Genomic DNA, 23600 nt, shown 5'->3' on the forward strand with positions numbered 1-23600 from the left:
AAATTCTTGCAAAACGCAGTTGTTAAGTTATGTTTTGTTTGTTTTAAAGATGCGGAATGCAATGATTAACACATTGACGGGTGAAACGAAAATAGAATCTGTAATGCATACATCTAATTTGGTAAGTTTTCAATGTTTTTCATGACACCTCCACTCCCCAAGCTAGGAATGATACTTAAGTGTCGGATGGCACTGCTCCTCTGTCTTAGGTAACCCAGGTTTTTTTCCAGATAAATTTTACTATACATCTATTCAGAAAGTAGGCCTACACACCTATTTTGTGACAGTGACTTCTGCTGTTTGAACTTTCCTGATGATGATATACATGATGATGATAAACATGTTGATGATGTTTATGATGATGACACATGATGATGATGATGTTTATGATATACATGATGATGTTTATGATGATGACACATGATGATGATGATGTTTATGATATACATGATGATGTTTATGATGATGACCTACATAATGATGATGTTCATGATATACATGATGATGTTTATGATGATGATATACATGATGATGATGTTCATGATATACATGATGATGTTTATGATGATGATATACATGATGATGATGTTCATGATATACATGATGATGTTTATGATGATGATATACATGATGATGATATTGATGATGATGATATACATGATGATGTTTATGATGATGATATACATGATGATGATATACATGATGATGATGTTTATGATATACACGATGATGTTTATGATGATGATATACATGATGATGATATTGATGATGATATACATAATGATGATGATATACATGATGATCATAATATACATGATGATGATGATATTGATAATATACATGATGATGATGATAATATACATGATGATGATATATGGGATGATGATGATGATGATGATGATGATAATGATGATATACATAATGATGTTTATGATGATGACATACATGATGATGATGTTCATGATATACATAATGATGTTTATGATGATGACATACATGATGATGATGTTGATGATATACATGTTGATGAGGTTTATGATGATGATATACATGATGATGATGAAAGACATGATGATGATGATGATGATATACGTGATCAAGATGTTGATGATGATGATATACATGATGATGATGAAAGACATAATGATGATGATATACGTGATCAAGATGTTGATGATGATGATATACATGATGATGATATACGTGATGAAGATGATGATGATGTATGTGATGATGATGTTGATATACATGATGATGATATTCTTTGGACTAATAAATAAAAGTTAGTATTATTATTATACAATTGTTTTAACAGACCCGTATATCAGTGAGAAATAATTCCTACTTCTACACCTTTCTTGATGAAACACCTTTTAGGTAAGTACTTCTTATTGAACTTTAAAAATTATACAGAATACCTTCCATCTATTAACATTATATAGATTATCTTCCATCTAAACATTGTATGAAAAATCTTCCATCTAAACATTGCATGGAAAATCTTCCATCTAAACATTGTATGAAAAATCTTCCATCTAAACATTGCATGGAAAATCTTCCATCTAAACATTTTATGGAATATCTTCCATCTAAACATTGTATGGAAAATCTTCCATCTAAACATTGTATGGAAAATCTTTCATCTAAACATTGTATGGAAAATCTTCCATCTAAAAATTGTATGGAAAATCTTCCATCTAAACATTGTATGTAAAATCTTCCATCTAAACATTGTTTAGAATATCTTCCATCTAAACATTGTATGGGAAATTTTCCATCTAAACCTTGTATGGAAAATCTTCAATCCAAACATTGTATGGAAGATCTATCTTCCAGTTAAACATTGTATAGAATATCTTGCATTTAAACATTATATGGAATATCTTCTATCTAAACATTTTACAGAATATCTTATATGTAAAATAGTATGAGATTTGTTATACTGTATATAAAAGTATTTAAATTATGTTACAGTTTTGCCATAGTTCTTGTCGAACCATTTGGCTTTTACATCCTTGAGTCAACTGAAAAGTACTTTGATGATAATCATATGCCGGATACAGATAAACTATACAGCGGTAAGCATTTCAACACTTGCAGTAATAACTGTATTTTTTTTATTAAAGCTTTAATTCATTTAACAACAACAGTATTGCCTGATGTCACAATGGTCATGTGACTGATCAGGTGATGAAGTAAAATGCTTGCTATACAGAATATTTATGCAAATTATGTATGCAAATTATGTATACAGATATACTTTTGTCACATCTCCCTAGGATAATGGTACAACTTACTTTTGCTTCATTAATTTTCTCTAACAAAACTTTAACTTTAAAGTTAACATTTCCCTAAATGATATCAATAAGACGGGTTCACTTTAAGTTCCTGCCTACTCCCTTAGTTTTTGTTTTATTTTTTGTATGTAATTTTTTTGCAATAAAGAATAATAAATATTAATAATTTGCTTTATAAATTTTTAAAGTATGCATGAGTTCTATGAATAATTATTAATAAGATCTAACTCATTAATTGAAAACAAAATGCTTTATATATGTTTTATAAGACTTTGACGTTGGACTTGAGAACAATGCTTCAGTGTTACGAGAAGGTGAGACCTTTCAATGGTGTAATCTGATTGATTGAAATCACTCTTAGTTAATAGATCCTTTTTGCCTGTTTGCATGTGTGGTGGCGAGCACCTTTTTTAATATATCCACCACTCCTTTTTACATTCTCATTTTTACCTAATTGTTATCCAGATTACATTTTCCTTCTTCACCTAACCTATACAAAAGGTTTTCTGACTTGCTTGATATAACTTAACTTACACTCCTCCCAAATATACATCTGTTTGAAACATATTGCATCTTTTGCCAAACTTACCCATTCCAAAAAACTATATAAAATATTATTTTTCTTCATTTTAATTGGTTTTCTTATACCAGCATGTACCCAACTTAGTTTGTTCTTGTTTTTAAACTGATTTGCACCTACTTTGATTACTTCTCCCCATATTTGCTTTTGTTTGCATTAAATTTTTAATGTTCCACTGATCATCCTTTTAATTAGAATAGTGTTTACATTAGTATGTGTTAAACAGACACCGCTCCTTTGCAACATGTTATGTGTTCAATAGACACTGCACCTTCGCATTAGAACATGTTATGTTCAGTAAACACTGCACCTCCACATTAGAACATGTTATGTGTTCAATTGACACCGCACCTGTGCATTAGAACATGTTATGTGTTCAATTCACACCGCACCTGTGCATTAGAACATGTTATGTGTTCAATTCACACCGCACCTGTGCATTAGAACATGTTATGTGTTCAATAGACACCGCACCTGTGCATTAGTATACAAATAATGAATGTTTATGAGTGCAATGGTACAAATAATGGCACGAGGTGAATGATGAAAGGTTATATCAACGAGGCAAAGCCGAGTTGATATAACCTTTCGTCATTCACCAAGTACCATTATTTGTACCATTACACGAATACAAAACATTCATTATTTTCACGTTTTTTTTTCGTACACAAAAATGTTTCAAAAAGTACTATTTAACGATCGTTGAATAGTGCGTACTATTGCACGCCATGTGACCCACATTCGTCCAATCAAATGACAGGAATTTATATAGGTGTTATATAAAACATGTTATGTGTTCAATAGACTCCTTCATTATAGAACATTTTGTATGCTCAATATTCGTATTAGAACTCTAATTTGCATTAGAACATGTTATGTGTTCAATTGACACCGCACCTTCACATTAGAACATGTTGTGTGTTCAATAGACTCCGCACCTTCACATTAGAACATGTTGTGTGTTCAATAGACACCGCACCTTCACATTAGAACATGTTATGTGTTCAATTGAAACCGCACCTTCACATTATAACATGTTGTGTGTTCAATAGACACAGCACCTTCACATTAGAACATGTTATGTGTTCAATTGACACCGCACCTTCACATTAGAACATGTTGTGTGTTCAATAGACACCGCACCTTCACATATTAGAACATGTTATTTTTGACACCATGCATTAGAATATGTTTTGTTTTAATTGAACACATTTACCATAGGCTGCATACTACACCAAACCTTTCTATTGTATTTTAAATCGTTTTTAGCGGGTATGCACAGGATTTTTACGTGGTTACAGGGTGCACCAGTTTTTGATTGGTTTGCTATATTATCTTGGCTGAGACTGATAGTACTATTCTCTAAAGTTATGGAAGAAAAACGTTATTAATATTATTTATATTTTATCTTATAGCAATTGACTGGCGGTTTAATGGAAATGTGACCATTGCTCGATATTGGTAAGCAATCTTGTTTATGATGATAAACAAAGAAAGAATGATTGACAGGTGTTGCTCCTCCTACCGGCAGTTAACACATATTACAGTATTGGGTCTTCCGTTTACGACACTTCTCTCAAAAAGAGAGTCTTCACTAATGATTCTGTTCTGAACTTTTTGACAATCTTTCCATGATAAACATTTTTATTTATTGGAAGGTCTGTATGATGAAATAATGGGTAGGAAAGATCAAATCAGAATGTGCACACAAGTTTACGACACTTCTCTCAAAAAGAGAGTCTTCACTAATGATTCTGTTCTGAACTTTTTGACAATCTTTCCATGATAAACATTTTTATATTTATTGGAAGGTCTGTATGATGAAATAATGGGTAGGAAAGATCAAATCAGAATATCCCCACAAGTATCTTTCTCTCACCACCGTTTTTATTATGTCTAGGCCATACTGCTCCTGGTCGACTGAAGAAAACAAGTACCTGCGTAAAGTTGCTTTGGTAGAAAGACTGTATTTTTCAGTCCTCGATACTGAACTTGCTCCTGACTGTAAGATCATTTATATTTTTGTTATGCTATGTTATAATGTTTTTTTTGCACAAAGATCTGTTTTCAACTTAGGTGTATGAAACTTGCATCCTGTTTCCCCATGGTGCTAATAAAAGATTTTTTTATATATTAGATATTTGAATCATGGCTCAAACTTATGTACATTTTACTTTGAATGTCTTAAAAAAAAAAAAAATCTTTAATTTACATATTGTAGTTTGCATAAAGATAGTTCACAGGTGACTGTGAAGTATTTTGACATACTCTTGTATCTAAACACACTCGCATTACCAACAAGTTGTGCTGCATTTGTCAATCATTTGTTATCATTTATTTTATTAATGTGTCTAGGTGATGTTGATATGATAAATCATTTGTTACTTGATCTAACGATCACAGAAGAAGTACAAAACCATTGGGAAACAAAATACGCTGCAGAAGATGCTACGGGGTAAGTATATAAAACTGTATGTTTAGTGGAGTTGTAAAACATGCTTACCTTTCAATCCAAAGGCCCATAGTTCAATCCTAATCTAGTATAAGTATTGTAAACTCATAACTGTCAAACTAATCCACTTCTTAGCTGCAAGTGAAACTTAGTTTAATATAGGGCCTACGCATCAAGAGGTGTATATCCATCCTGTAAAGTTTGTGTAAACTTCATGTTGGATGTTTATGGGATAAATACTATACAAAATTCATCTCCGACATGCCTCCTTACATGCCCACTTACATGCCCACTTACATCCCACCCACCCAATACTTTACACACCTCCCACCCACCCAATACCTTACACACCTCTAACATGTCTCCTTTCATCTTCCCGCTCCTCCCAAATTATCCCACTTTGTAATCCTGTATTTTGTTCTTCCTAAGGAGTGGAATCCTGACATCTTTTCTTGGAATGCGTAGTGGGTTGTCACGCTGGTACAACAATCCAGATTTTGATAGTGCTTATAGCTTCAGTGAAGATTACAGTGAAACAATAGAAGAAGATTATTATTGGCGAGCTGTTGAGTTAGGGAATGACAGTATACTCTACTCTGTGCCTTTAGTGACAGATGGGTCTACACCAGGTGAAGTATTATCTTAATTTGAAAGGAGTGTACTTGGGTCAGAAGGTTTAATTTATTCTTCTTGCAAGCTTTATGCCAGTTCAAATTGTATAGTATTGTTCTGGTACATGTGAGCCCAAATATGGTAGTGATATGTCCATATATGGACACATATTTTGTTGTCACATAAAGTTATAGCTTTAATAGTAAATTAATTAGCAAACAATTTTTACTTGACTGGAAGATATTTCCCAATCCTGTTTCCTCAGTGAAAGTTACCCAGACAGTTTTTGAGCAACATACACAAGAACCAAGCAATATTTTGCATATACCGTAATAGTATTAATGTTAATTATGTTTTCATTTTTTCCCAGAAATTAACTCTACAATAAAAGTGACAGCTAGTACAATTGTAACTTTTACTAAAAATGGTGTAGGACCAACAGTAGTAGGGAGTAAGTAAACTACATTAACCTGTTATTATTATGTTATTATTGTATGATGCTGTATATGTCAGTGAAAGGTCACATTTGGATATGATGCTGAAAATGTTAGTGAGAAGTCGCAGGTTGGTATGATGTTAAAGGTATCAGTGAGTGGGGTTGTGGTATGATGCTGAAAATGTCTGTGAAGCTTTGTTCCCATTAGGAACTGAGAGGTCGCAGGTTTGTGTGATGTCAAAGGTATCAGTTAGTGAGATTGTGGGGATGATGCTGAAAATTTCAATTGGAGGTTGCAGGTTTGTGTGATTTTAAAAGTTTTCCTACTGCTCTCATAGATGAATGATTATTTTTTTTTCCTTCAGCTGTTGGATTTCAAATGTTATGGGATGAACTTGCATCTAAGGTTATGCAATCACAGACTTGTAATAGTGAGGTAAAGTAAAAATTACTTTAATTATAGAATTTTGAGATACTAAAAGAGTTGGAGCATACACACATTGGCCCATCAGTGCAAGCAAGAAATATAAAACATTTTGTAAATGTTATGTATTTTAGTCCATCTTTGCATAGTTTGATTCGGTAGTTGTGTCAATTTGTTTGTTCATACTTGGACGTTGCATTGAGAACATTATTATTATTTGGAATACATTACTTATAACTAATTTGATATTTAATTTCTTTAACTTGTAGAATATTGATTGCTTGTTGTTAGATGAGAATGGATACATATTATTTTCTGAAGATGAAACTCAGGTAGGTTATATTCGTAATTACTACCGTAATATTTATCAATTCAGAGTTATTAAAGAAAAAAATATGGGTGTAATATTCTGTGACCACGTCCCAGTAATAGAAGGAGGATACTTATTAAATTCTATAACTTTACATACAGTACAATATAACATACGACTATGAGATAGTGTTCTTTCAATACAAAAATATAAAAACTTATTAATCAGAACCTACTGTTGCAAGACTTATTAATGAACTGCCACCAGTGTCTTCAGATCTCTCCTCAAAACCCACCTTTTGAATTTTCTAAATTTTTCTGTCTATGTAAAGCGCATTGAGGCTTTCATCATAATGCGCTATATCAAGTACCAGTTATTATTATTATTATAACAAGATACACATATGTAACATATATTATATTCAAAAAAATTTAGCTGTTGATGAGCAACATATGTATCTTATGATTGTCTTATACCGTGATTGTTTTTATATAATTGTTTTAGATTTAAGATATTATATTTTAGAACTATTAACTTAAAGCATGCTTACTTTTTCAGGTTGGATCGCCTTTAGGAAAGCCATATCTGAGACTAATGACAGAATTAGTGAATGTCTCAGTATATCAAAAGTAAGTTACAAAACTACCTCCCATAAACACCAATTTCACATGACCATTTTAATTAAATGCCATTTTGTGCTGCTAAAGGACTGGTTTACTGGATTTTGTGTTATATTACATTTTGTATGAATATTTTGTTGTAGATACCAGTTGATAGATTACCAAGGAATGTGTTCAGAGACAGAGGTATTTTCTAGCGCAGGATCCACAATCTTCGATGTGAGTTTGAAATGTTATGTTACATCTTTGTATTACTGTATAAAAAAATCCCATGTTTTATATGTTGTTTTTTTTATGAGGGACATGCCTGATCACTAAATTAAATTATACTAGATCTTTCCATACATCTTTGAACTGAATGTTTTTAAAACTTTTTTTTTTCTTTCAGCCATTTTTCTCAATAACTGCTATGGTTTCCTGGTGGTTTCATCAATTTGTTATGTAAGTATGAGGTTCTGATAATAGTTTAAAGATTACATTTCGATTTTTGACAACTTTGGATGACCTAGCTATAGTTATGTCATTGTGACAAAAAATATGTAAAGACACAGTAAAAAAACATTTAAAATGTAAAATCAAAGTTATTGTTATCTAGCTAGTGTTTTTGCAAGACAAATTTGATAAAAGTTATATTTGTTTGTTACAGGTTTCTTGTTCAGTTTAGCGTGTATGACTGGTGGTACTCAAGCACAGTTCATGCGGAATGTAAGTCAACCAACCTTAATTTTAAAACTGTACCTACGGACACAGAAATGTTGATAGCGCACTTCACATAAGTTACCACAATGTTAATTTTAGTGATAGACCTACAAACCAGCTACGATCCAGTGGCTGTATCTAACAATCACCAATTTCCCTTAAAGATGTATTGTCCCCCTGAAAAAATAATTCTTAAAACATTTTTTGTTGAATATTCCATTTTAATGTAACATAATAGTTATCCACTTTGACAAAAAATTGGATTGAAAAAGTGTATTTACCTGAAAAAAATGTAATTTAAAGCAAAAAATGGTCAAATTGGCTGCCAGCCAATGGATTTTTGGTTGAATTTAACCATTTATTTTGTCATTTTATAAGTGAAAACATATTTTTTTTTTTTCGTTTTTTTTTCTATGGAAGTGATTAACTTTATTAAAACTACAAAATAACATATTCAAAGTCTGATTTAATTAATCTTCATTTTTCAAGTTTTTGGGGGACAATACATCTTTAAATAAGTAATAAAAATATTTCTATTCACTTAGGCCCTACATTTTTTGTTATTACTGACTGTAATCACTGAATTGTACTACCGTCCACCAAAGGAAGTCACCAGTCAAATTACACTAAACAGCCGTGCGATTGTCGTGACTCCAGTCAATACTGAAAACATTGTTACTCACGATAATATTTAATATTTTTTTGTCAAATTTTGCAGATCTTCAACCGCAGATATTTTCATTTCCATGTGATCAAAGTCGTGATTACTTCAAATTGAAACCAGAAAGCCTTCCATTTACTGGTTTCATTGAAGAGGCATGCGATTCCTGTAAACTGTAAGTCATGATCATTTAGTATTAACTGTCCTCAGTCTTGTAACAAATGTTTTTAAAATATTTCTTTCATAACACAGAGTAATATAATATTTAATGTAAATGGGGGAATAATCTGCCACTTGCAGCCAGGCTTGCAGCCTACTACTGTAGGTGAATTGCGCACAGGTGTGGACCACACATACCACAACTTTCTACTCCCTTAAGTGTCCCTTCGTGTCGAGTGCTGCGACTAAACGTCGCCGGTTCATCTGTCCACAACGACAATGGCTGAATGGAGCAGTACACCGGGGAAACCTTCAACTCTTCCGAAAGATGTACTGGGTTCACACAAGCCAGTTTTAAGTCCTTATCTGAGAAGACTTGTTCTACCACCAGAACAATGGTTGAAGAGTGGCTTGAACCTGTGCCAATTGTATAGCTATGGTTTGTGGTGGTGCCCTGCCTTAACTGCTCAACCACTCGACTTGATTTCTAAGCCAATATTATTAAGCCACCAAATTACAAATCTACAAAGTTGAATTTATAATCATATAATCATATTTTTACTATTTCATTAAAGAATTTAATTTGTCATTATAATTTGACATTTTTAATCGCAGAAATTATTCCATCCATGAGGTTCCTAAAAGTAACTTGGTATTGGTAGCCATGGATAACGATTGTAATTGCGATCCGATAGAACAACTTGACATTACACCAACAGATTACAATTCAACAGATGAATGTCAGAGGTTAAAAGTTCAACGACATCGAAGGCGGCCGCCACAATGTTTCAATAATGATATAGAGGCGAGTATTGAATTTCCCATTATTGTCTGGTTCAGCCTCTATGCGTTTTCATGTTTCACTGTGAACGCCTTCTGTGATCAATCTGCTCGATGATGATAACGATGATGATTTGCTAGATGTTAACAATATGTCTACAACAATGCCAGGGGTAAATTTAGGGTGTCTTGGACCAGCACACTCAGTAATTTTGGTTTAATTTTTGTCTTATAGGAGGACTCGAGTGATTGTGGAGGCGCTAGTTTCATAAAGCCAAGTTTGTTGTTATTGTTGGCTTGCTTTTGTCTGCAACATCTCAGGATGTTATGACATTGAATGACCTCTCGCAAGCGGACAAGCATTACAAGCATAACCAAAACCAAAAAGATTTTATACATCATGCATTGCTTTTGACCTAAAAAAAAAACAAAACCAATATTATCATACAGACATTCCACAAAAGTCCAAAAAACATCATTGTATACAAAACAATGCCTTTTTGTACATATTATTTATTTCTTTTTATTTACATATTTATTTATTAAAATATGCAAATTAGCAGTAATTAACATCTTGATTTCTTCTGAGTATATTGTATCATAAGTACATTTAACCCGCTAAAAATAGAATACATGTCTAAAAATTTAAGATAATACAAACAAACATTTATAGGTACATATAATATCTGCTAAACCGTTCTCACAGATAACAAAACAATCATTACAAAATGTATATATATATTTAAATCTTTTTTTTTTTTTCAATTAAGTGAGTTACACACACATAATTTATATTTCGTGTGTAGGCTTTATAAAGATATTTATTTTTATATATTATTTATTTGTACCTCCAACAATGTAAACATCATTTATCTAAAAAATTGAATATTACTGCCAATACAGTAGATTGGATATTATTATTACAATCCTTTATCAAAATTAAAGTAAACTTAAAACTGTGGATTACACCTATAATAAGTTGACATGACATGACCCTTAGGTCGTTGAAAAGTGTAATATCTGAAGCCACAGTGCCATGATCAATGATCGTTTTATGGCACTATATACAAAATGGACATACAGTATAATTATCATTATCACTATCGCAGCGTAACACCAGAGCAACAAACACGCTCATAATCTGCAAATTATATTGATCATAGTAATTTATAGTTTTGTTGATTGCTGTAGTACATCATTACATACATTTTAAAGACACTTTCTACTATTTTAAGTATTATATATTTATGTGCAATACAAAACGTTTCAACATGAATTTACACTTTTACCTAACATAGCATGAAAATGTTTTAACCAAATTATAGGAATAGCATTTAATGATAAAAATTAGTACAAAGAATTACAGAAAAAGGTTAACCACTATTGTACATAGGAAATTATTAAGGGTATGACATCATAATGGTGTTTTTTCTGCATTGAATTATAATATCTCCTGGTAATACTTAGTGTGCAATTAAAAAAATGCATAACTTGTAATTTTATTTATTTTTCAATTTGAATGAGAATGTATTTTTAAATGCCTATGTAGCCAAAGAAGCTAAGATTTGCAAGGCGTGTTTTGGCAAATTATGCACTTTTTCAAAATTAATATTTAAACTTTTAAGGCAATGTTGTTTCACTTGCTTCATATTCGACCATTTTCCCTTCTGTTGTTAAACACACTATGCAAGTAGGATTTGTTTCTGAAATAACAAGTAGTTTTAAATAGGTGAAAGTTTATAATATGTTACTATGGAACATATAGCTTTTATTTCTTCATTAATTATTTTAATCGATTACAACATTTGTATCTATGTTAATTTAAACTTCCAATTATTCGAGTTTATTTATTTGTAAACAAACAAACAAACAAACAAACAAACAAACAAGCAAGTCCATCATACATTATACAAATAATGCATGTTTGTGAGTTGAATGGAAAGACTATTTCATGAGTTGAAACACTGACTGTTCTATTCAACAAAGAGAAGCTGAGGGGAATAGTACAGTCATGCTATCAACTAATGAAAATATTCTCTACATTCAACAAATACAAAACAGTCAATATTTGTTTTATAACACACCTACTTTTTATAACTCAGCCGATTCCATCTTATTGAATGTGAAAGGCTTGTCCAATTTTGGCTGCTGACACTGACAGTTATAAGGTGTTTTTCCTGTCATGCAATATTCAGACCTATTGTATTCCACAACATTTTCTGAACATGCAATAGTACCTTTTCAATCGTTGAAGGGGAAAAAATAATGCATGGTACGTGATAAAAATCAACTAATAAATGACAAGGATGTAATTATATATTGGTGTGTTATAAATAAAAACAGCATTATCATTAATGATCAACATTTTTAAAATGCTTTTATATTGCAGTATGTTTTAAATGGTTTTGGATTTTATGTTTCACTTTTTTTTGGGAGTCGGCTGCTGATATTTGTGATTGTCTTTTGACCAATAGTCTTCCATAATGTGGTGTAACATAACAAGTGAATTTTATCGGTTTTATTTGGTGTAATGCTATAATGACAACAGCATCTTTGTAGAGTAAGTTATTACGAATTTAATTATTGGTATTTTACATTTTAACAGTAAAACTGAACAATTTCTGATTATCCTTGTTGTTGAATAACTTATGTACAAACAAAATCCTGTTTATCTAATAATGTTCATTGGTGTATTACAAGATTTTAAAAGTTGAGCAAATATAACTAGGGTTTTTAATTGGTATACTGGAATTATAGGCTACCATTATAAGTGTTTTGTATAAACACTGGCATCTATTTATAAAGTATGGTGTTTGGCAGGCGTAGTGGTAGATACTGTACAAGGCACCTGCCACTCTGTGACCATAACAGACCCTTGTTTCCTCTTGATTGGGCTTGACATTAAACCAATCTTCAGGTTATATACCACCTGTGTCCCCAAATGCTTGGGTTAATAGTAATTAACCCACATAATAGGTTAATGTGCTTGCATTGCGACTTGCATTCTTGCGTTGTGTCCTAGTTTGACGCAACGCAACCAAGTTTGCAATGCAAATGAGTTGACCAATCACAAGTGACAGTTGGGGATGATCCACGCATCATGATTGGTTTAATTACTTGCAGTGAGCTACGTCCAATTAAATGTTGGCCCTTTCAAGACTAAATTGATGTTTACTTTGAATACGTATTAATGGTGCCAAATAAGCGTTTGGTGGTGTGTTGATGTTTGATAGCTCAAACCAAGGAAATTTAGATAATTTAAAAACAATCTGCGAGCAGTTTGAGCATATTTTTTAATATGGTGTGTTGTAGCTGGTTAGTGTAGTCTATTTCATGGCCTTGTAGGGAGATTTTTGTCGTCATGAGTTGCGCTGGTCACAAAATGACGCCTGCAATGTAGTTGTCCAAACTTCTCCCTATAATGGCTGGTATTATAGTTAAGACATGTTCGTTATATATGGATTCATCATCTTCTTCCATACTGTATTTGAATAGATAGATATTAGAAATACTTTACAGTATCATAGTTTAAAATAGCAAAATTACAAAAACTACTATGCTCACATTAATATATATATAATTGTATCTGGAGGATAGACATTTTGATTGGGCACACATCAATATTCAGAAAATACTTATATTATAAAACTTTTGTTTGTACTTCGGATGCCTTTCCAATAAACCACATATTCACCATAGAAAATGAAAACAACATTAATTCATAAATGTCATTTATAATTAGCCAATTTCAAAATGTTTTTCTATTATTCATAGTAGAACATATTTTGATATATTTTAATATTTTAAGATACTTTATGCATAATTTATACGTTACAGGGTAAATTTTGATTACTTTAACCTTTTAAAGTTGGCTCTAAGTAGTTATTGTTCAGAACTTATTTTGTCAAACTCTTTGATGCACATCATTGGTAATGGCGATTTTAAAATGAATTTGTTCAAATGAATATGATAGGCCTATGCCTATGACAACTGGTTCAATTTATACGGGTTGTACAACAGCATGTTCTGTAAAGCAATAGTTCAAGTAGGTTGTTTAGAAGGTGAAGTAACTTTTTCATTTCTACATTTTTCAAATATTAAAATTGTAAATAATGGAACAATAAATGATTATTGGGTTATATTTGTGTGTTCTTTGTTTTCTTGTTCAAGAATTTGTATATTCCTTTGCAAGAGTCAGTAAGAGATAACATTTAAATGTTTTTAGTTGTGTTAAGTTATTGAAATGTGTTTTATTTAGAGTGTTTTGAATAGTCTTACTCAATTCTGAGTTAAAAGGCAGTTATTGCGTTCCATACCAATAGTAGTCACTCAAGCGTAACATTAAATGCAATTTTTGCGTTCCATATCAATAATAGTCACCCAAGCGTAACAATCAAACTAACTCGACCCTCGGAGGCAGAGACGCACGTGTGAACAGTTTCTCTGGGAAAAAGGCAGGCCTAGCCTAGTCCTTGAACTAAAAAGTTGTGACATGTCATCTAAAACACGGTAAATAATACAATATTGTCATTAATTTCTTCAGTTTATACATGAATAAATAAATTGTTGGCGTATAGGCCCTCGTTAGCTAGGCTACCCATCTACGATTACCATCGATCGTCTCTCTCTACTAGCGGTAGCCTATCGTGAATTGGTGGCATCCTGACTGGTGCACTCTGCTGGCTGCCACCACGAGCCTAAGAAGCTAGGCCTAGTAGTAGGCCTTCTAGTCTAGGCCTCCTAGCTAGGCGATCTATGATAGAAGTAGGGCCTACTAGGTAGCCTATTATGTAGTAAGTAGCTAACTAACCTACTCCCAGCCAGGTCTAAAAAGAAATACAGTAGTAGTAGGCCTTCTATTCTAGTCTAGGCCTCCTAACTAGGCGAATATATGATAGAAGTAGGGCCTACTAGGTAGCCTATTATAGAGTAGTAAGTAGCTAACTAACCTACTCCCAGCCAGGTCTAAAAAGAAATACAGTAATATAATAATAATATAGAATAGGCCTAGGCTAGGCCTACTAGTCTACCATAACTAGGGCCTAGGCCAAAAGTATTAAGTCAATTTGTATAAATTTACAGAGATGGATTTTCCATCAATATTCTCCATAAGACCAAGAACAAGATAATCAAAAAGGGAAAAGAGAAGAAGGTAAAAGAAAAGAAAGTAAAAAGTATTGCAGACTCATTGAATCTCAAACGAACACCCATTCCTAAAAAATGTGACCCGTCTAAAAGTAATGGAAGTACTCATCTATCAACGAAAGGTTAGTATCAATTAAGGATGTAAATTAATAATCATGAAAATTCTCCCTCTAGCTATGAGTAAGACCAACGACACATTCCTAAAAAAATTACCTGTTTAAGTTCAAACAAAAGGTTATCATAAAACCTCTAAAAAAAGCCCATCTTACTAAAAGCCTTCATCTTCTTCTTGTGTTATTTTAAAGTTTTCGACGTACTGCAGTAATAATGTAACGAATGTAGGTTCATAGAATTTCAAAGGAAAAAAGAAATAATATCCCTCTCAATCTTAACTTACCAATTCATAGGATAATTACAATCTATTATTTTTATTAGGTCAAGGTAAATCGGATAAAATTCGAAACAAAACAGTGAAACAAAAGAAGTCTAAGAAAAAAGAGAAAACTGTTAAAACAATTGCACAAACAGTAAAAAGTGTTTTTAAAACCAAAAAGGATAAAAATGTTAAAAAGAAAAATAAATTACATAAAAATAAAAAGGATTTTAACCAAAATGTAAAAAAGGTACCAAAAGTGAACAACAATTATGTGTCGGCCATTGGTGAGAAAGTTTGTGTTGTTGAAGGTTTCAAGCAGAAATCTGCAGATAACTCTTGGATTGATGTCAGTCACATTGAAGGGGATGATGGCAGTGATGGTGACCTTGAAATACCATCCGTCAGTCTCGGTGATGGTGATCTAAAAATAGATTATGCAAACTGCTTTAAAAGTGACGTTGGTGTCGTTGACCTTGCTGCAACAAATTTGAGATTAAAACCATCTAGAAAAAAAATAAAAAAGATTACAAAGAAGAAACTGAGATCTAATGATGATGAACATTTGAGCAGTGACATACTACATGTCGGCCCTTTGAAGTTTACTAGTGGTACGCTTCCATCATTATTAACATCTACACCAATAGAAAAGTGGGGTTTCTTCAATGAGGATATGGAGACATCTGTCATCACGCACAAAGAAGTCCCTTCAACAGAACAATCTCATAAGTCATGCTCACTTAAACGTAAAGTCGTTGCTGATTCACAACTACAGAATAAATCAAAGAGTGCAAAACCTAATGTAACATCTGTACTTGTAAAGTACAAGTGAGTATTAACTCCTCTTTTTTTTTAAATATTATAATTTCTAGTTCTTTGCCTTTATTCCTTGAAAACTTTTTGAAGCTCTGTCTACACTATCAAACTTTATATGACAAAAAATGTGATGTGCCCATATATTGACATGATGATGTCATGGGGCATATCACTACCATTATTTGGGCACATCAAACTTTTTTTGTCCAACTAGTTTGATAGTGTAGACAGAGCTTTACAAATGATTGACTGTTTTGATGTTTGTTTTTTAATTGTATAGGTTGTACAGGTTGGAGGATTCCTCACAGTGTTTAGCTGTGCTTTCATTTGGAGCTGTTTTTGCATTTTATGGAAAAGCATTTATCAAAGTTATGTACGGTGGTGCTAATATTCTAGGCTATGAAATGACGAATGTCGATGACTATATTCCAGTATTCTGTCCGCAAAGCCACAGCGCCATCACAATTACAACAGGGCAATCGGATTTAGATAACGATAAATTAGAAAATATTTTGAATAGGATACAGTTTACTGATAATTCAGTAAGATTGGATATAAAAGATCAGATGTCTGCTGGTGACTGCTGTTTACTTTCTATAGTGAAGATGACCTCTGGTTTGTCCTGGTATTTAACTTCCTTCAGTGACTTCAAAGATCTGTTTGATACTAAATTACCAAAGACACATTTGCGGGTAAGAGAGTGTTTTTATCTTTGTTGAATGCATAAGTAAACTGCTGATGAAGTGCCTTAGGTGATTTGCAAGTTAAAAGATCTTTACTGACATAGAAATAGAATGCCACAGAGAAGTATCTTGTCAGGTGGCACTACTTGGAGAACTTTGAGTTAAACCTTGGAATGGTGGTGATGAATATTGTTCTTAAAATGTTCTCGATTCTAAATACATTCCATAAACTTTGTATGATAAATAATGTCTTTCTTTATTAGACAAGTAACATAGAAATTGCCTTCAGTGTTGGACTGGAGCTAATAGTCTCAGAAAAAGACTTTAAGAACACAATGCAACCTTCTAGTCAGTATGATAGCGTTTGTGATGTCGTCTCCGTTAGTTTGACAGAATTGACACCTGTAGTTCTGGTCTGTGGCAAGAAGAATGTTGGAAAATCTACCTTCTGTAGATATCTCATCAACTCTATGCTAAACAAGTAAGATGGTTAACGCTCACAATATTTTAGACCAGTAGGCCTTGCTCTTCAGACCTAAAGATGCAACATATCCTGTAACTGAGCAAAAACCATTTATGTTTCAACTTTAGGTGTGGAAATGTTATGTACTTGGAATGTGACATTGGTCAAACAGAATTCTCATCACCAGGATTTGTATCACTGACTCAAGTGTCGCAGCCAATCGTAGGTCCTCCATTCACCCATCATATGAAGTCTAAAAGGTTTGTTTCACATGTTTTTGTAGGCCTTCTTTTCAACCATCATACAAAGTCTAAAAAGTTTGATTTCTAGCCTGTGCTCAATATTATTATATTAGTTTTTATCTATACTTTCGATTGATTTAAAGAATCTAAACAGAAGAATGTAAATCACAATAATTTCTGTTGTTGTCTTTTCAGAAAGTGTTACTTTGGTGGTGTTAGTGTAAATGATTCTCCCGACAGATACGTTGCATGCATTAAGTATATACTTAGTCACTATAAACAGTGTTACAGTGAAGTCCCACTGGTGATCAACACAATGGGATGGATACAAGGTATGGTAACCTCACTGAGTTATTCTTTTGTGCTCTTTTTTACTGGGTCATCACAGAAACTTATATTCCATCCATCTCTCTGCATCTTCTCTCTCACATTAAATTTCTTCTCCTGTTTATTTTAGATTTGGGTCTGATGCTATTGATTGACACAGTTCGTTTGTCTAACCCAACACATATTGTACAGTTTACCTTACCAGTACAAACCACACCTCCCCCACTGGATACCAAGTACCTGAGTTCAGCTGAAGGCTGGGACACAGGTGTGTGCTTAGAGGCACAGGGTGTTGGCTTGGAACTAGAGAGTGATGGTGTAGATTCAGAGATTGAAGGTTCAGAACCAGAGATAGAATACCAAGAGTCTCATGGCGTTGAGAAGGCAGGCCTAAAGAACAAAGCTATAAGCTTTCAATCAGAGGGGTTAACACATAATGCTCAGTTACTGGAAATTAATGTCCTAATGGAACATCCGACAAAGTAAGTGCTTGCTATTTTTAATATCTGATTGTATTTAATTTTGTTTGAGATGTTTTGTTTTACCTACATTCATTTAATATTCAATTTCTCTTTTGTTTCAGTCAAAAGTATAAGAATTCTGAAATTCGGACACTTGCACTTCTGTCTTCATTGTTTGATCTTCAACCTAATCCTTTACCAGAAAAACCTATACCTCTCACAGCGATGGTACCAATGGTGTTGCCATGGACACAAGTAGCAATACACATTCCTCATTTTCAAGTACCAAAATCAGAAGTACTCTATGCTTTGAATGCTAGTCTAGTGGCTCTATGTGTATCTGATAGCAGCCAGGTAAGTTTTACTATTAACTCTCAGTAAGAGCTTTTGATTTGAGTTGGCCTAGGAACAAGTTAGGTTGTTATTTCATTGTGCACATGTGGGGCCTAGGAACAAGTTAGGTTGTTATTTCATTGTGCACATGTGGGGCCTAGGAACAAGTTAGGTTGTTATTTCATTGTGCACATGGTGGGGCCTAGGAACAAGTTAGGTTGTTATTTCATTGTGCACATGTGGGGCCTAGGAACAAGTTAGGTTGTTATTTCATTGTGCATATGTGGGGCCTAGGAACAAGTTAGGTTGTTATTTCATTGTGCACATGTAGGGAAGTTAGGATTGCTTCCTCACTATTCCTCGGCTCAGTTTTGGAGGTTTCTAGGCCAGGTAAAGATGACGCTTCAATGCATAATCGAAAGTTCCTATTATTCAATACTTGCCTTACAATATTGTCAGTACCTGCCTGCAAAACACTTAATTGTTTCTAAAGGTCTACGAAATCTGAACAAATAAATGTCGGTTTTTTATAGGTTGATGAAGTTGATGTCGAAGACAATCTGAAAATTGTAAAGTCAGTGCCAATATGTGAATCATTTGGAGTGGGTATGCTTTATTGTTTTATTATGCAATTCATTTATCAAGACAAACAAATCATAGTGTCTGATCATCACATTTAATTACAAACATAACCAAGGCCTAGTTATAGTGAGCAAGCTTTTATGTAGGCCTACATGAGTGTAGGTCAGTTACAATCAAAACCATTGATGTACAGATATTTAACAAGCATATTCATGATAGAGTCAACTTTAAATTGTTGAGTCTTATCAAAGTCTATGTGTATATCTTCCTAACTAGTAACTTAACCCCTCGGTATAAACACATTAAAATTACTAAGCAAAGAAGCATCAGAATTGCTATACTATCTATCAGATAATATTCAATAAATGTTAGCGATTTTGCACCAGACTGCAAGTGATCACTGCCAAATTTTATCATGTGCTCCATCCACTTAGCGGTTTCAACTTGAGGTATGTGAACCGTGTCACGCATTATCTTAGAACGGAGAGACGCAATGTCTCCATAACTGAAATAAAATCAAAGTACAGTGGTTGGTTTAGTTTAGTTTTTTGTCTTTTTGTTTTTTGTTTAACATTCCTTTTTTGACTTCTTTATTCTGTGTAATTGTATAGAAATCATTAAATGTATTGATATGATGTTGTCCTGTAAATATTGTATATATAAAGCAGAGAGGAGCTAGAACATAATCAACTGTACCTTGCAATACAAGATGAGGAATATCACATTTTAAAATACTTTACCGTTTGTTTGAGACGACTTTCATAATAGTTTGATAAAGACTTTCCGATGTCAATGTATTGATATCAATTACTTCTGCCATGCCATGAGCCACTAGTCTTGCAATGTTATCATGTTGGTCTTGGTACATCGGTATACCTATGACTGGTGTACCGTGATAAACTGCTTGGTACACACCATTGATGCCACCATGGTACATCATAGCTTTTACATTTGGATGTCCTGTTAATAAAAAGACAATAATAGTGTGATGGCGCTAGTTACAATCCGTTATGCGTGATCAATTAATGAATAGCGTAAAAATAGGGAGGAAGATTTGTACTTGTTGTTCTCTGCGACCACAAGAGTCTGATATGAATTTAGCTGATTGTCGTTTTGTACTTGTCCGAAGATTAATGACCAACATCATAGCAGTAAGCATAGCAGTAATGGTAGCAAACATAGGGCAGTAGTACCAAAAATGGTGGCAGATTAAATAAAATTGTAAAAATTACCCAGCAAGTCATTTTGTGGGATCCAACTCATCAGCTTGGTGTTATTTCCAAGACTTGGTGGTGAAACGTTGCTGGTGTACCGCCATATTACTTTGTATGGTAGACGAGCAAAGGCAGAAGCAAAGGATTCTAAAAGAACGTTGGATGAAATATTGATAGTAGAACCCATGGAGATGAGGATGACGCCTCGTTCTGCTGACTCTATGAAGGATAGCAATTCCTGACAAGAAAGAAAAATAATCCTGTTAGATATCAAAGAGAGGGGGTATATTTGTACAAAAGTTATAGGCGGCAAAGGGCTATGTACTCTCTCAAGAGTTCAGGCGAAGCTCTGTTATGTGCTTAATAACCCACTCTGAAGTATAAATACAACGAATGAGAAAGAAACACTACGTATGGCAAAAGGGAAGAAAAGAAGTCTATCCAAAAAGAAACACTGTATATTCAGTGGATTAAAGTTTCATTCCAACTTACATTATCTAAAATTGGATTTGCTGGTGTGGACAACATTCCTCGCGTGCAAACTATGTTATTGGTTATCGGCCGTGGAAACTCCAATGCAGGATGGCAGTTCACTCCAAACCAGATGCCAACATTCGAAAACAGGTTCTTCTTATTGTTGTTTAGAGAATACTTCTCCGCTATATTTTGGATTGGTTGGTGCACTATAATATCGAAGATAAATGGAACAAACTGAATCAAGAAGGAGTTTTTGACTCGTTCGAAGAAAGACATTTTATCAGTGAGATGTGAGTAACCTTCTGGAACGTAAGCTGGGTTACTGGGTACATGCAGTTTAGAGACTAACGAAGGTAGAATCGGCGGCGTGTCCATTGTAACGTATGGTAAATGAAGACGCTCAGCTAAAACGTGATGACACGGCAACATCGAATCTCCTACCAGAAGATCGAAGTTCTCCTTCTGTATTCTTTTAAGTAACTCGGCATCTTTTAAGACAATATCGCATGTAATCGTCGATACCTGTAGAGCATTAGTAAATTTATTTGATTCATTATTTTGGGCAAACGTCGATAGGATCGTGTTAACTGTGGCAAAGAAAGATGACGTTTCTCCATTTGCTGATTTTTCCAAAAAGCTGTTGATTACTTCGTTAACTTCTTCTGCTGTGTAATTTACAGGTATAGTTAAGTAGGAGAACGCTTTGTTTTTGTCAGTCTGTACCCTACGCTCATAGTAAACATCTGGAATTAATGAGTAAACATCATGGCCACAAGTGGAAAGAGAATTTGCCCAAAAATTGGCAACACGAACATGGCTTCCCATCGGTAAACATCCGACATAAAAAAGAATCTTCGAAGAAGCCACGATTTGACTAAAAATCATAACAAGGAAGAACCTGAAATCAATCATCATTACTACGAGTGTAGGCTACAAGTTATGTTAACACAATGCTTTAGTAACTCGTATTAGCCGAAATGTAAGCTGCCATAATAAGTTGCTGGTACCACGCAGGCCTAACTCGGGCAATATCTAGACCCTCATGGTAATAAAATCGAGTCTATAGTTACATTCTAAATTCCTTAGCCTCTAATTCTTCAATTACAGTTGACTTTCTGATTTTAATGTTTTATTTTATTCAGTTGCTTCAATCCTACCAATAATTCTACAATAAAGTCACATTTGTGTTGTTACTGACATATTTATGTTATTTTCACTATTTAATCTCGAAATAAGAGAACTGTAAACCACCCACAGATAAAATGATGTAACAAATACCAGAACGTAAAATTGATGTTTTTTAACAGGTGTGGTTCGTGCTATAGACCCAGTTAACCAACTGTTTTATATCATTACTCCTGTTGATGATCAGGTTCTACAAAGTGTAAACCTTCTAGTTCTGGGTTCTGTACCGCTTCCCAAACAGCTCCTTGAACAGGTAAGCTACAGTTTACAACCTCTTGTACTAAAGGGCTGCGTTCCCGTAGATCGCAAGAATCTCTTCATTTTACGAGCTATGGTCGTTTTATTTTGCCAATCATTTCATATTATTTACAGGATCAAGATGGTAGCGTGCCATATACAAAATACCATTCCACGTTTAAACAGACTGGATCAGCTCCACTGAGGAAGCGAAAAAACATTAAGAGATACAATCCCAGATGGAAAAAGAAAGTGAGAAGAAAATAAACTGGAAATTTAATTTAAATATTAATTTAATTTATCAAAAATGATTGGAAATAAAGAAAGTCATACTTATGTGGTAGGCCTGTGGCTTATGGTTGATTATGAGATTTATAAATAAGTGGTAAACCATAAATGAATAATCAATTGCCTGAAACGTCGCCCCCATGTGTTATTGATTGTTAAATCAAACTACAAATCTGTGATGTATAAATATAAATCAAGTAAGATTTTAATGTTAATACAATCTGAATTTCATTGTTGTTGTGAATATTTTTTCAATGTCGTTTGCTCCTTTCCCTTTCTCATTCACTCTTTCCGTTTTTAATTTTCATTGTTATTGGAGCGATTATTTCCAGGTGTTTTTTTTTGCAGGACATAATTATCAATTCGTTGTGTGATTACGGATATTGATATACAACGCTTATATTTTGCATTTAAATGTTCAGTTTGTACGCGCGCGTTTAAACGCCGATAATGATTTTTTTACGCGCGCGTATAAATGTTGATTAGAATGTTTTCACGCGCTCGCTTAAACGCTGATGAGAATGGTTTTGTACGCGCGCGTGTACATGTTGATGAGATTGGTTTTGTACGCGCTGGTTTAAACGCTGATGAGAATGGATTTGTACGCGCGCGTTTAAACGCTGATGAATTTAAAATGGCTGAGTACGCGGGCGATTAAATGCCGATGAAATTGTTTTACGAACGCATTTTAACTTTGATGAATTAGTTTGTGTAAGCATGCGTCAAGTATGCATGTCTTAAAAA

General features: G+C 33.4%; 3 protein-coding genes across 8 annotated transcripts in view; 2 read left to right on the forward strand and 1 right to left on the reverse strand.

Moving 5' to 3' along the window:
• The window catches only part of LOC140058445 (voltage-dependent calcium channel subunit alpha-2/delta-3-like), a 43242-nt gene extending 32512 nt beyond the window's left edge, over positions 1 to 10730 (forward strand). For 4 of the 5 annotated variants that reach the window (XM_072104057.1, XM_072104053.1, XM_072104054.1 and 1 more), the window contains 18 exons: positions 50 to 121; positions 1316 to 1377; positions 1975 to 2078; positions 2567 to 2611; positions 4293 to 4338; positions 4778 to 4881; positions 5233 to 5332; positions 5759 to 5958; positions 6312 to 6392; positions 6743 to 6813; positions 7071 to 7133; positions 7670 to 7740; positions 7875 to 7950; positions 8120 to 8172; positions 8378 to 8436; positions 9149 to 9266; positions 9866 to 10055; positions 10266 to 10730. In XM_072104057.1, coding sequence (XP_071960158.1) covers positions 50 to 121; positions 1316 to 1377; positions 1975 to 2078; positions 2567 to 2611; positions 4293 to 4338; positions 4778 to 4881; positions 5233 to 5332; positions 5759 to 5958; positions 6312 to 6392; positions 6743 to 6813; positions 7071 to 7133; positions 7670 to 7740; positions 7875 to 7950; positions 8120 to 8172; positions 8378 to 8436; positions 9149 to 9266; positions 9866 to 10055; positions 10266 to 10361 — 1611 coding nt within the window. In that variant the 3' untranslated portion in view covers positions 10362 to 10730. The remainder of the gene's footprint in view (positions 1 to 49; positions 122 to 1315; positions 1378 to 1974; positions 2079 to 2566; positions 2612 to 4292; positions 4339 to 4777; positions 4882 to 5232; positions 5333 to 5758; positions 5959 to 6311; positions 6393 to 6742; positions 6814 to 7070; positions 7134 to 7669; positions 7741 to 7874; positions 7951 to 8119; positions 8173 to 8377; positions 8437 to 9148; positions 9267 to 9865; positions 10056 to 10265) is intronic. The other variant, XM_072104055.1, reaches the window with a different exon arrangement.
• A 3716-nt stretch (positions 10731 to 14446) lies between these two features.
• LOC140058446 (polynucleotide 5'-hydroxyl-kinase NOL9-like) lies at positions 14447 to 23079 on the forward strand. Of its 2 annotated transcripts, XM_072104059.1 has the most exons (12): positions 14447 to 14539; positions 15113 to 15297; positions 15611 to 16376; positions 16645 to 17056; positions 17311 to 17528; positions 17639 to 17770; positions 17948 to 18084; positions 18210 to 18561; positions 18663 to 18894; positions 19407 to 19479; positions 22454 to 22584; positions 22704 to 23079. In XM_072104059.1, the coding sequence occupies exons 1-12, from the start codon at positions 14523 to 14525 to the stop codon at positions 22833 to 22835; spliced, it is 2787 nt and encodes a 928-aa protein (XP_071960160.1). In that variant the 5' UTR covers positions 14447 to 14522; the 3' UTR covers positions 22836 to 23079. The 2 variants fall into 2 exon arrangements, with proteins under 2 accessions (XP_071960160.1, XP_071960161.1); XM_072104060.1 differs by lacking the exon at positions 22704 to 23079 and having other exon boundaries at positions 18663 to 18837; positions 19417 to 19479.
• On the reverse strand, positions 19492 to 22199 carry LOC140058448 (2-hydroxyacylsphingosine 1-beta-galactosyltransferase-like). Its single transcript, XM_072104062.1, has 4 exons — positions 21162 to 22199; positions 20688 to 20907; positions 20196 to 20415; positions 19492 to 19960 (listed from the first exon to the last, which is right to left on the reverse strand). The coding sequence occupies exons 1-4, from the start codon at positions 22059 to 22061 to the stop codon at positions 19708 to 19710; spliced, it is 1593 nt and encodes a 530-aa protein (XP_071960163.1). The 5' UTR covers positions 22062 to 22199; the 3' UTR covers positions 19492 to 19707.
• Positions 23080 to 23600: the final 521 nt, after the last annotated feature.

Source organism: Antedon mediterranea, chromosome 9, assembly GCF_964355755.1.
Source record: "Antedon mediterranea chromosome 9, ecAntMedi1.1, whole genome shotgun sequence".
NCBI classification, from domain to species: domain Eukaryota; kingdom Metazoa; phylum Echinodermata; class Crinoidea; order Comatulida; family Antedonidae; genus Antedon; species Antedon mediterranea.

Coding starts and splice junctions, on each gene's coding strand:
- LOC140058446 (XM_072104059.1), top strand. Junction 17,057..17,310: donor TACCAAAGACACATTTGCGG/GTAAGAGAGTGT, acceptor TTTCTTTATTAG/ACAAGTAACATAGAAATTGC. Junction 18,085..18,209: donor CACAATGGGATGGATACAAG/GTATGGTAACCT, acceptor TGTTTATTTTAG/ATTTGGGTCTGATGCTATTG.
- LOC140058448 (XM_072104062.1), bottom strand. CDS start 22,061: ATGATGATTGATTTCAGGTTCTTCCTTGTTATGATTTTTAGTCAAATC. Junction 20,416..20,687: donor CCCACAAAATGACTTGCTGG/GTAATTTTTACA, acceptor TTTTATTAACAG/GACATCCAAATGTAAAAGCT. Junction 19,961..20,195: donor AAAGTCGTCTCAAACAAACG/GTAAAGTATTTT, acceptor ATTTTATTTCAG/TTATGGAGACATTGCGTCTC.